This window comes from Salvelinus sp. IW2-2015, unplaced genomic scaffold (assembly GCF_002910315.2).
Source record: "Salvelinus sp. IW2-2015 unplaced genomic scaffold, ASM291031v2 Un_scaffold16331, whole genome shotgun sequence".
Classification (NCBI taxonomy): Eukaryota; Metazoa; Chordata; class Actinopteri; order Salmoniformes; family Salmonidae; genus Salvelinus; species Salvelinus sp. IW2-2015.
The window spans coordinates 628,584-640,303 of NW_019957538.1; the positions used below are offsets into that span (position 1 = coordinate 628,584).

Sequence of the window (11,720 nt, forward strand, 5' to 3'; positions counted from 1 at the left end):
ACCTTCACAGTGTAGGTTGAAAAAGTGTAAAACCCTAGAGTCTGCTAACCTGGAGTACAATCATTGAGACGAGATTGGAGATGTTGGTTAGAGCTGCCCTCCTATAAAACACTCACAAAATGTTTTGTTTGCTATTCACAAGAAGCATTGCCTGATGTGTACCATGCCTCAAACAAAAAGAATCTCAGAAGATCCAAGATTAAGAATAGTTGACTTGCATAAAGCTGGAAAGGATTACAAAAGTATCTCTAAATGCTTGACGATCATCAATCCACGGTAAGACAAATTGTCTATAAATGAAGAAAGTTCAGCACTGTTGCTACTCTCCCTAGGAGTGGCCGTCCTGCAAAGATGACTGCAAGAGCACAGTGCCAGAATGCTTAATGAGCTTAAGAAGAATCTTCAAGTGTCAGCTAAAGGCTTAAAGAAATCTCTGGAACATGCTAACATCTCGTTGACGAGTCTACGATACGTAAAAAATTAAACAAGAATGGTGTTCATGGGAGGACACCACGGAAGAAGCCACTGCTGTCAAAAAAAAAAACGTTGCTGCACGTCTGAAGTTTGTAAAAGAGCATCTGGATGTTCTACAGCGCTACTGGCAAAATATTCTGTGGACAGATGAAACTAAAGTTGATTTTGTGGAGAAAAAAAGGCACAGCACACCAACATCAAAACCTCATCCCAACTGTTAAGTATGGTGAAGGAGCATCATGTTTGGAGTGGTTTTGCTGCTCAGGGCCTGGACAGCTTGCTATCATCAACGGAAAAATACATTTTGCGGGAGAATGTAAGCTATCTGTCCGCCATTTGAAGCTCAATAGAAGTTGAGTGATGCAACAGGACAACGACCAAAACAGAGAAGTAAATCAACAACAGAATGGCTTCAACAAATATACGCTTCTGGAGTGGCCCAGTCAGAGTCCTGGCCTCAACCCGATTGAGATGCTGTGGCATGACTCAAGAGAGCGGTTCACCACAGACATCCCAAGAATATTGCTGAACTGGAACAGTTTTGAAAAGAGGAATGGTCCAAAATTCCTCCTGACCGTTGTGCAGGTCTGATCCTCAATACAGAAACGTTTGGTTGAGGTTATTGCTGCCAAAGGAGGTCAAACAGTTATATAATCCAAGGGTTCACATACTTTTCCCACCCTGCACTGTGAATGTTTACAGGTGTGTTCAATAAAGACATGAACATGTATAATTGTTTGTGTTATTAGTTTAAGCAGACTGTTTGTCTATTGTTGTGACTTCGATGAAGATCAGATCAATTTTATGACCAATTTATGCAGAAATCCAAGTATTTCCAAAGGTTACATACTTTTTTTTGCTTGCCACTGAATGTCTCAGTGCTGATCTAGGATCAGATCTCACAGTCTATTTAATATTAGAYTGGCTCCGGTTTCGGATATTCTGGAGCTCCTGGTGCTATTTATACATAGATTTTTACGTAGCTGCTGCCCGCTCTACTGCCTACGTAGCTCCCACCGTCCGCTGCTGCTTCCCCCTCATTGACATGGAGGGGGAAACGTCATGTTGTYCACAAAAGACATGATCAACATGTTCGTACAATCTTTGTTGTCTGTTGTAACAGTGTTGCAAACATAAGCACAACACAAAGGKAGRCTATTTRATGTAATTAGGCAAGGACACMACGTGACCAAAAGTATGTGGACACCTGCTCGTCCAACATCTCATTCCATAATCATGGGCATTAATATGGAGTTGGTCACCCCCTTTGCTGCTATAACAGCCTCCGCTCTTCTGGGAAGGCTTTCCACTCCGCCAAACCCAGATTATTTTGTCGGGCTGCCAGATGGTGAAGCGTGATTCATCACAGAGAATGTGTTTCCACTGCTCCAGAGTCCAATGGTGGCGAGCTTTACACTACTCCAGCCGACGCTTGGCGATCTTAGGCTTGTGTGCGGCTGCTCGGCCATGGAAACCCATTTCATGAAGCTCTTGACATTGCTTTCAGAGGCAGTTTGGAACTCGGTAGTGAGTGCTGCAACCGAGGACAGACTATTTTTACGCGCTACGCTCTTCAACACTCGCCGGTCCCATTCTGTGAGCTTGTGTGGCTTACCACTTTGCAGCTGAGCCGTTGTTGCTCCTAGACGTTTCCACTTCACAATAACAGCACTTACAGTTGACCGGGGCAGCTCTTGCAGGGCAGACATTTGACGAACTGACTTGTTGGATAGGTGGCATCATATGTCGGTGACACGTTGAAAGTCACTGAGCTCTTCAGTAAGGCCATTCTACTGCCAATGTTTGTTTATGGAGATTACAAGGCTGTGTGCTCGATTTTATACACCTGTCGGCAACGGGTGTGGCTGAAATAGCCAAATCCACTAATTTGAAGGGGTGTCTACATACTTTGGATACATCATGTATATATATATATCACAAGCAAGACACAGACAGGCAGTCAAAAAGGCGATTATTTTCTCATCATTGCAAAGATTGGCTATTTTTTTTACATCAACTCTCACTACGATAACTATGAAGATTAGCATCACAAATAGTAGGCAGTCTAAAGCACAAGTTAAGTGTAATACCATGAATGAATGTTGAAAAGTTACATTATATTCCAAAACATAAACATAATGCACAAAGGCCACAGGAATTTGAATAATACCATTATCATGCTGTGACATTTATTGATTTCGGGAAGGCTGGCAAAGGAACAACACCGCTTTTTTCTGTAGTTCAACGAATCACGACCGCATAGGTTATTAACAGTGCTATTTTGTGATAGCTTGGCTGTAAGTCCATGTGTTGGCGTGGGGTCTCAGTGATTTTAATTTTAAGAGACTTTTATTAGCTTTAGACATAGAAATATAGCTCTAAAGTCCCGCCAATCTGAGGCTAAAAGGATCGTGTATTCCCCCGCAGAGTATAATCGTGGTCGAAAACAGTCACGCATGTTCGTAAACTAGATCACACAACACTATTTCCACACATCATGCGAAGTAGCCGAATTAACACATTTCTACTTTTGCGAATATAATTCAAAAAACAATGACATAGTATTAATGAGTACTCAAATCGCTCTTACTGAAACAATTGAATATTTAAAACTAACTCGATGGTCCATATCTACACAAATGTTTATATTTAACATTAGTTCACAGAGGTGTCGTTGAAAGTCCCACATAGTATGACACAAGCCGACATGTTGATGATGCAATTTAGCTACTCTAAAAGGTCAAAGGTAACGCAGTAGCACGGGAACGCGCCYTCTTCTCAAATGTAAAATGCATGCGTTCTCCACACTCTCGTCCGAATAAGAACCTACTCGAGAATGCCCTCGAAGAACTCACTCAGAGCATGGGAGTATGCATGTTGAGAAACACCCACAGACACGCAGTCTAATTAGAAATGTAATGTCATTTTTTTCATCGTCATTCCGAACAAATAAAATAAAATGTAATTTGTCACATGCTTCATAAACAACAGGTGTAGACTAACAGTGAAATACTTACGGGGCCTTCCCAACAGTGTAGAGAGAAACATATATAATAATTATAACACAAGGAATAAATACACAACTTATTAGTAAATAGACAGCTACGAAAAAATATAGATAAACTGCATTGGTAGATAGTATGGTCTGCAGCTTATCATGAGATATTCTATCTCAGGCGAGCAAAAACTTGGGACTTAACATTAGAGATCGGGCACCAGCTGTTGTTAACCAAGAGACTCCCCCCTCCCCCCCTCATCTTTTCAGTTAATTTATTTAAATCACGAAGATCATCTGCATTTCCTGCTGTGCAGGAAAATTCTCAGCAACAAAAGAGTGATCKAATTCAGATCCTACATATGTACAGTATATAAAGGTTTTGACGTGAAAGTTGCCTGAACCATGGCAATTACCCTTCTCTGTCTCTGAACGACTGACCTCCCTCTCTCCTCTCTGCGTCTACACAGYCAGCAGTCTTTATTTCATGTCCTGTCTGCCTATTCAGTCTACAACACGGTGAGTTTGTTTTAGTCTTCCCTCKGTCATAAATAATGTCAATATTTACATAATGTTTTGCATTAGGATTCAGCCCGATMTTCAGRAATTAACTGCTTTGTAACACTAAAWCTAGTGGCAACTGAWRTGCCTCCAACTTTAAGGAGACAAAACCTACACCAGGACAAATGTAGCCTGGTGATCAATGTGACATTGTTTGACCTCTAACCTCTGACCCTATAGGAGGTGAGCTACTGCCAGGGCATGAGCCAGGTTGCCGCCTTGCTGCTGATGTACATGAACGAGGAAGACGCCTTCTGGGCCCTGTCACAGCTACTGACCAATCAGAAGCATGCCATGCACGGTGAGCTGACCAATAAGGTATCCCGTACACATTGATTCAACCGATCAGATATGTCGCGCACGGTGGTCCGACCAATCAATAATAGGAATCAGCTACATTACCAGTGGAATAATATATGAATATGTAATACAATCTTCATACAGATATGGAATTAGAGTTATTGACTAGTAAGTACATTCTGTTATGGAGTTCTAGCCACAAGATGTGCCTGTGTGTTCACACAAGTTAATAAAGCAGTCTAATCGTACACTTTCCCTCTCCTTCTCCCTCTAAGGTTTCTTTATTCCTGGGTTTCCCAAACTGCAGCGCTTCCAGGCGCACCACGATCAGATTCTCTCCAAACTCATCCCCAAACTGAAGAAACATCTGGTTAGATCAGTTTTTTNAGTTATTGACTAGTAAGTACATTCTGTTATGGAGTTCTAGCCACAAGATGTGCCTGTGTGTTCACACAAGTTAATAAAGCAGTCTAATCGTACACTTTCCCTCTCCTTCTCCCMCTAAGGTTTCTTTATTCCTGGGTTTCCCAAACTGCAGCGCTTCCAYGCGCACCACGATCAGATTCTCTCCAAACTCATCCCCAAACTGAAGAAACATCTGGTTAGATCAGTTTTTTTACATTTTTTATTAACCCATCGACTACCCCCTCCCTCTTCGGAGGACACATATCTTGTTTGTTTTTTACAGCTTTTCTGCTACATATACATACGTTTTACATAGACATTTTACATGGACATTTTTCATGCATTATTTGACATAGGTCACTGTTTAGGTTGCCTTCACACACACAACCACGTACATGCACACGCACACACACACACATACACACACGCACACGCACACACACACACACACACATGCACATACACACACACACTCACATACATACACACACACATTACGTAATGGCATTATGTTTCATAATAGTGAGGTTATTACAGTAGTTGCATATAGCTACATTGAAATGCGTGTTACTGTGTAGAACTGACCATCGTTCTTTCTACCCGTCTTCCATCTCTTTCTCTTCTCTCTCCCTCCTTTTTCTCTTTCTTCCTCCATCCCCTCTCTCTTGTTCTCTCTCCCTCCATCCCTCTCTCCCTCTCTGTCTCTCTAGGACAGGGAACAGATGTCCTGTGGGATCTACAGCACCAAATGGTTCCTGCAGTGTTTCATTGACAGGGTGAGAGAAAGTGTGTTTTAAAGGACCGTTGCCATTTTCAGCCGATTTAAATAATTCTTTGTTTTTCTATTGGCCCGTGACAACCAAGAACTCTTCTCCTTWAAGGTACAATCTGGGATCTGGGATTGCTGACAAACGATTGGCATATTATAACTTTTAGCAGAGGAGAAAGAGGTCAAAGAATTCATGCCGTGAGCCCCATATTCACCAACAATAATAACTTCAAATAGCAGAATCGCAATTGTATTCATGGGCGTTCATWAATTTCACATGATTACAACTCCAAGCAGGATGAACTTACAAAGTAAAACTTTACTTCAGCGTTTATTAGCGTTGTTAACTGCGTATAAAAGGGAGCYTAACATAAGCATAATCGCGAGGCTTAATAACTACTCGGTGTGTCCTCGACTCTGTTCATACACACAATCCTATGGCTTTGGTGGTTTGGTGAGAGATGCTGCTGTCAGCGCTTCTCAGTCCCGCCGGGGCCCACCACAGAGATGGGGCTATGGGCTGGGGCTGTGGGTTTGGAGGGGACGCCACATATCCCCCCTCACTACCACTGGACTGGAGYCAGGAGGGGAGGGAGAGAGAGAGAAAGATGAAGACAAACAAAGACTTAGCCTAGCAACCAATGATTATGTCATGGATCGATAATGGACATCTTGGGGATGATAAGCCGATGTGTTTACAGATAGGAAAACAATCGTATTAATGTATAGTATGTGAACTCATGACTTGTGGTATTTTTGGACCGCTGATTTTAAGAATAGTTTTACCGCTTTGTGAATGGAAAATTATATTTTTTCCCCTCTCCTCATAGACCCCGTTCACCCTGACTCTACGTCTGTGGGACATCTACATTCTGGAAGGGGAGACAATTCTTTCCGCCATGTCCTACACAATCCTTCGAATATTTAAGAGTAAGGAGTGCATCTACCTTTGACAAGTAGCCTTTTAGCTACTTTAGCCTATTAGCTATTAGCTACTCATTACATAACTCTTTGCTAATACAATTATTGCTCTCAGCTATGCATGTTCGACTCCTGTCCTGTGTATTGTGTCTCGGTTAACTCCAACGATGTTGACTCCCGTCCCGTTTGCTGTCTCTGTGCGTCATCAGAGCGTCTCCTGAAGATGAATCTGGAGGACCTGAGAGAGTTCCTTCAGGACAAGATCGGCCTGTCTTTCCTCTACAGCGATGACGTCGTCATCGATCAGCTGCAGGCCTCCGTGGCGGAACTACGGAAGATGAAGCTGAACCTTCCACCCCCAGGTAACACGCTGCTTAGCTGATCTACGTACCGTTTGACGAGGATAACAAGTTTAAATCGGTAGAAAATGCAGAGGCCAAACATCTCATGAGGGCTTGTGAATGAGCTCTCCCTTGTGGAAAGATATTCYGTCACATAATGACCATTTGATGCTGGTTAGTTAGTTGTGGGGTATTTTTGAAAGAGGGTACCCGTAATTACCATTTAATGTTTAAGCATAAACCAGGTTAACACTTACGTACCAACMGAAACAGAACTGTAAAGCAAAGCATAGTTCCTATAATTTACCTCAGTTTTAATGTTCCTGTCTTTTATTTCTAGCCAAGCCAGAGGAAGTGCCACAGAAGSCCCTGGGTTTGGAGCTACCTGTTCTGCTCACCCCTCTCAAGCCCCCCAGGGGAGTCACCCCTGACCCGGGTACCAAACAACCAGGAGCAGGGGGTCTGGGTCTCCACATSATCACCCACCAGCCAGACGTCATCTCCCAAGACAACAGCCCCTCTAAGGAGGAAAGGAAGGACAAGGAAGCTCWAAATAGGGAGGAAGAGGAAGATGAGGAAGTCCCTCTTCCATCWCCAGACCCCATTCTCATCCACACCGTCCAAGCTCAAGTGACCCCCGATGGGCCTCCCCAGGCTGGGGCTGGGCCACCACCTTATGAGCCACCAGGGGGCAATGAGCACAACYTTATAGGACAGCCTGCCATTCTTATGGCACTCCACAAAGAAAAAAGTGTTGAGAGCTCCTCTGGTCCAGTGGCTTTACCAGAGACACAGGCCGTAGTTCAACAGGGTACAAACACACCTRCACAAATCCCCATGGAGGAGCTGACCCTGACTGCCCCAGTTGCCCCTTCATCCCTTAGCCCTCCCCAGCCACCCTGCAGGGTCCCCCGGACTCAGCCAGCATCCTTAGCCCAGGCTTCCCAGCGGCCTATGGGCGTTGCCCAGAGTGAGAGCCATTCGGTGCGGGTGGGGGAGAGGGCGGAGGATGGGTACCTGCCCAGGCTTCTGGAGCAGACCTTGGCTCTGCCTAAACACAGGGCCCAGACAGGAGACAAAGGAGAGRCYGGAGACCCAGAAGGGCCAGTTAGATTCTAGAACATTGCAAAGCATTCTAAGTTCCCCCCTGTTGTCTACAAAACAGACATTGCAGAAAAAWGTGTTATGTTGTAGGAGAAGCTGCCATAGTGGAGTTRCAAGGGACAGTGCCACATACTCTCCCATCATAGTGAAAGCATTACAGCTTACTTCATTTGAGTAGTTGTGTAATATTTTAACAATGGACATTATGTTTGCTTAGATAGCCTCTGTAAAATATTTGCTAATATAGTCTTATTTTAGTATAGTTTTATTTTTGTATGTGGACACCTGCTCGTCGAACATCTCATTCCAAAATCATGYGCATTAAATACATATGGAGTTGGTCCCCCATTTGCTGTTAAAACAGCCTCCACTCTTCTGGGAAGGCTTTCCAATATATGTTGGAACATTGCTGGGGGACTTGCTTCCATTCAGCCATAAGAGCACTGATGTTGGGCGGTTAGGCCTGGCTCGCAGTCAGCGTTCCAATTCATCCCAAAGGTGTTTGATGGGGTTGAGGTCAGGGCTCTGTGCAGGCCAGTCAAATTCTTCCACACCGATCTTGACAAACCATTTCTGTATGGACCTCACTTTGTTCACAGGTTATTGTCATGCTGGAACAGGAAAGGGTCTTCCCCAAACTGTTGCCACAAAGTTGGAAGCACAGAATCATCTAGAATGTCATTGTATGCTGTAGTGTTAAGATTTCCCTTCACTGGAACTAAGGGGCCTGGCCCGAACCATGAAAAACAGCCCCAGACCATTAATCCTCCTCCACCAAACTTTACAATTGGCACTATGCATTAGGGCAGGTAGTGTTCTCCTGGCATCCGCCAAAACCAGATTCGTCCGTCGGACTGCCAGATGGTGAAGCGTGATTCATCACTCCAGAGAATGCATTTCCACTGCTCCAGAGTCCAATGGTGGCAAGTTTTACACCACTCCAGCCAACGCTTGGCATTGCGCATGGTGATTTTAGGCTTGTGTGCAGCTGCTCGGCCATGGAAACCCATTTCATGAAGCTCCTGATGAACAGTCATTGTGCTGATGTTGCTTTCAGAGGCAGTTTGGAACTCGGTAGTGAGTGTTGCAACCGAGGACAGAATATTTTTACGCGCTATACACTTCAGCACTTGGCAGTCCTGTTCTGTGAGCTTGTGTGGCTTACCACATTACGACTGAGACGTCGTTGTTCATAGATGTCTCCACTTCACAATAACAGCACTTACAGTTGACCGGGGAAGCTCTAGCAGGGCAGAAACTTGATGAACAGACTCGTTGGAAAGGTGGCATCCTATGATGGTGCCACATTGAAAGTCACTGAGCTCTTCAATACGGGCCATTCTACTGCCAATGTTTGTCTATGGAGATTGCATGGCTGTGTGTTCGAATMTATATACCTGTCAGCAACGGGTAAGTCTGAAATAGCCAAATCCATGAAGATGAAGGGGTGTCCACATACTTTTGGGCATTTAGTGTATCTTTGCTTCTAGAGCAAATGCCTTAATTGAATCTGTACCATCAATYCTGCAATTAGAATCATGCTGGCTTGATGACAGGAGATGTATTGTAAATGTAAAGTGAAGTGTCATTGAAAAGGTGATTACGAAACAGAAAGGACAGCAATTGCTCATGTTTTCAAATGACGAAACCTGACACACTGGGCGAGTTCGTTTTGCATGMCCAGGTGCCCCYMGTGGGCAGAGTTTGCACACTTTCCATTGGTCCTTAAGTGAAATCTCCATCCTCCCGGGGCACCGGGCCATGCAAAACGAGCTGGCCCAATGTGTGCAAGGTACTTCATAATAAAGAGTGAGCTGGCTCACTGATCATTTGGATTGTAAACAGCAGCAACAGTGAGGGCGGGATTCAATCTGAGTACGCTTTGTCAGCGATGCAGGTTTCGCAGGGACCACATTCACCGTAAATGCTGTCGGCTCAATCTGGAATGAACTTTAAATGGTGCACTGTCCAAATCTGCGACCGGATTGAATCCCAGCCTAACGTTAGTGCACCAGGTGTTCAGATCTTCACAAGGCTGCATTTCTTAGGCCATTAATTGAGGTCACTTGAGGCCAAATGCTTGATATTTTAGGTGTAGGCCTAGTGTAGATGGACTTTGTACTGGTCATCCACAACAACAGCAAAAACAGCATAGGCGAAGGCAATTGGGGGCTATGTGTGACTTGGGCTTAAAATTGTCGTTTAGCAAGAATAATTCATATTTAAATCTAATTTTCTATTTTTGTAACGTTGAAGCTTAAAATGGAAAGATGTTTTGTGTTTTCTTGGCTTATCATTGGCCTAGCAAAAATGTATTTTCCGAATATTGGATCTTTGCTGTAATATATTATAAAGATGATTTGTATTTGTAAGAAGWGCATGTGTTGATATTTGTACTCATTGTGGTGTAGAAGAAACACACTGAAGTTTTAAATARTGGCTATAGAGATGCTGTAGTAGTAAATAGCCTAATTATGATGAAGTAGCCCTTAACATTTTTCAAAACGGTTAGTGGTCGATTGTACTGTAGCACCATGTGATTTTCTTACTTTACTGACATCTAGTGGACAATTTGCGTATAGCATTTAATTTGTCCACTGGCACGTTAAATGAAGACAAAGTTTCATCATAAGCCAAAATATTATAATCATCAATCATAAGAGTGTTGTTAAATAAATGGACCGAGTGCTCCACTGCAGAAGCCCAGTATTTATTTACCTGCATAGGTCTACAGCAATTTCAATGGTAATGTTTTGCACTTTGCTATTTATCCACAGAAAAACAGGCTAAGGAAGAATGGTTTTGTATGAGTTCTACATTCATGTTTGTATTGATATGCCTTAGTTTGTAAAGTGTTGACAGTCAAAGCCAAACAGACGTGGTTATAATTAGTGTGTYATCTATGCTATGATCCCCTGAGACTGTTCAATAATGATTTGTCAAATACAGTACATGTTTTCTACATTTTTATTGTCTCTTTGTCGAGAACCAAAATGTTACATCTGTGTTGAGTATTATTTTCAAATCAACTTACATGTGACGGTATGCAGGAGTGTTTTAGTATAGTGGTTCCCAAACTTTCTCAGTTGCTGTACCACCAAATAAATGTTGCTCTGCCTGAAGTACACCTGAAGTTCCCCCTCATGTGCATTTTAGCAGTAGGCCTATGGTCTCATGYGTCTTCTCAAGTACCCCATGTGATATGCTAAGTACCCCCAGGGGTCCTAGTAACCCTGGTTGGGAACCTCTTTTTTTAGTAGAAGATTATTAACACATACACTACCGGTCAAAAGTTTTAGAACACCTACTCATTCAAGTGTTTGTTTAAAAAAAAAAAACTATTTTATACATTTTAGAATGTTATTGAAGACATCAAAACTATGAAATAACACATATGGAATCATGTAGTAACCAAACAAGTGTTAAACAAATCAAAATATATTTTATTTTTGAGATTCTTCAAGTACACCCTTTGTCTTGATGACAGCTTTGCATTCTTGGCATTCTCTCAACCAGCTTCACCTGGAATGCTTTTCCAACAGTCTTGAAGGAGTTCCCACATACGCTGAGCACTTGTTGGTTGCTTTCCTTCACTCTGCAGTCCAACTCATTCCAAACCATCTCAATTTGGTTGAGGTCGGGGGATTGTGGAGGCCAGGTCATCTGATGCAGCACTCCATTGCTCTCCTTCTTGGTAAAATATCCCTTACACAGCCTGGAGGTGTGTTGGGTCATTGTCCTGTAGATCGCTGAAGTCCTGCGTGAAGTAGCAGGCGAGGAGGTGGCTTTATCCGGCGACGCAGTCGGCCGTCTCTCGCTGCTCTTGCGGAGGGGTCTGGTTCGGATGTCC

General features: G+C 43.3%; 1 protein-coding gene across 1 annotated transcript in view; it reads left to right on the forward strand.

Moving 5' to 3' along the window:
* The window catches only part of LOC112080482 (USP6 N-terminal-like protein), a 46,220-nt gene extending 35,386 nt beyond the window's left edge, over positions 1 to 10,834 (forward strand). The window contains exons 9-15 of the mRNA XM_024146263.2: positions 3,940 to 3,988; positions 4,211 to 4,331; positions 4,606 to 4,700; positions 5,446 to 5,511; positions 6,335 to 6,434; positions 6,635 to 6,787; positions 7,107 to 10,834. Of these exons, the coding sequence (XP_024002031.1) occupies positions 3,940 to 3,988; positions 4,211 to 4,331; positions 4,606 to 4,700; positions 5,446 to 5,511; positions 6,335 to 6,434; positions 6,635 to 6,787; positions 7,107 to 7,885 (1,363 nt within the window). The 3' untranslated portion in view covers positions 7,886 to 10,834. The remainder of the gene's footprint in view (positions 1 to 3,939; positions 3,989 to 4,210; positions 4,332 to 4,605; positions 4,701 to 5,445; positions 5,512 to 6,334; positions 6,435 to 6,634; positions 6,788 to 7,106) is intronic.
* The last annotated feature ends 886 nt before the right edge of the window (positions 10,835 to 11,720 follow it).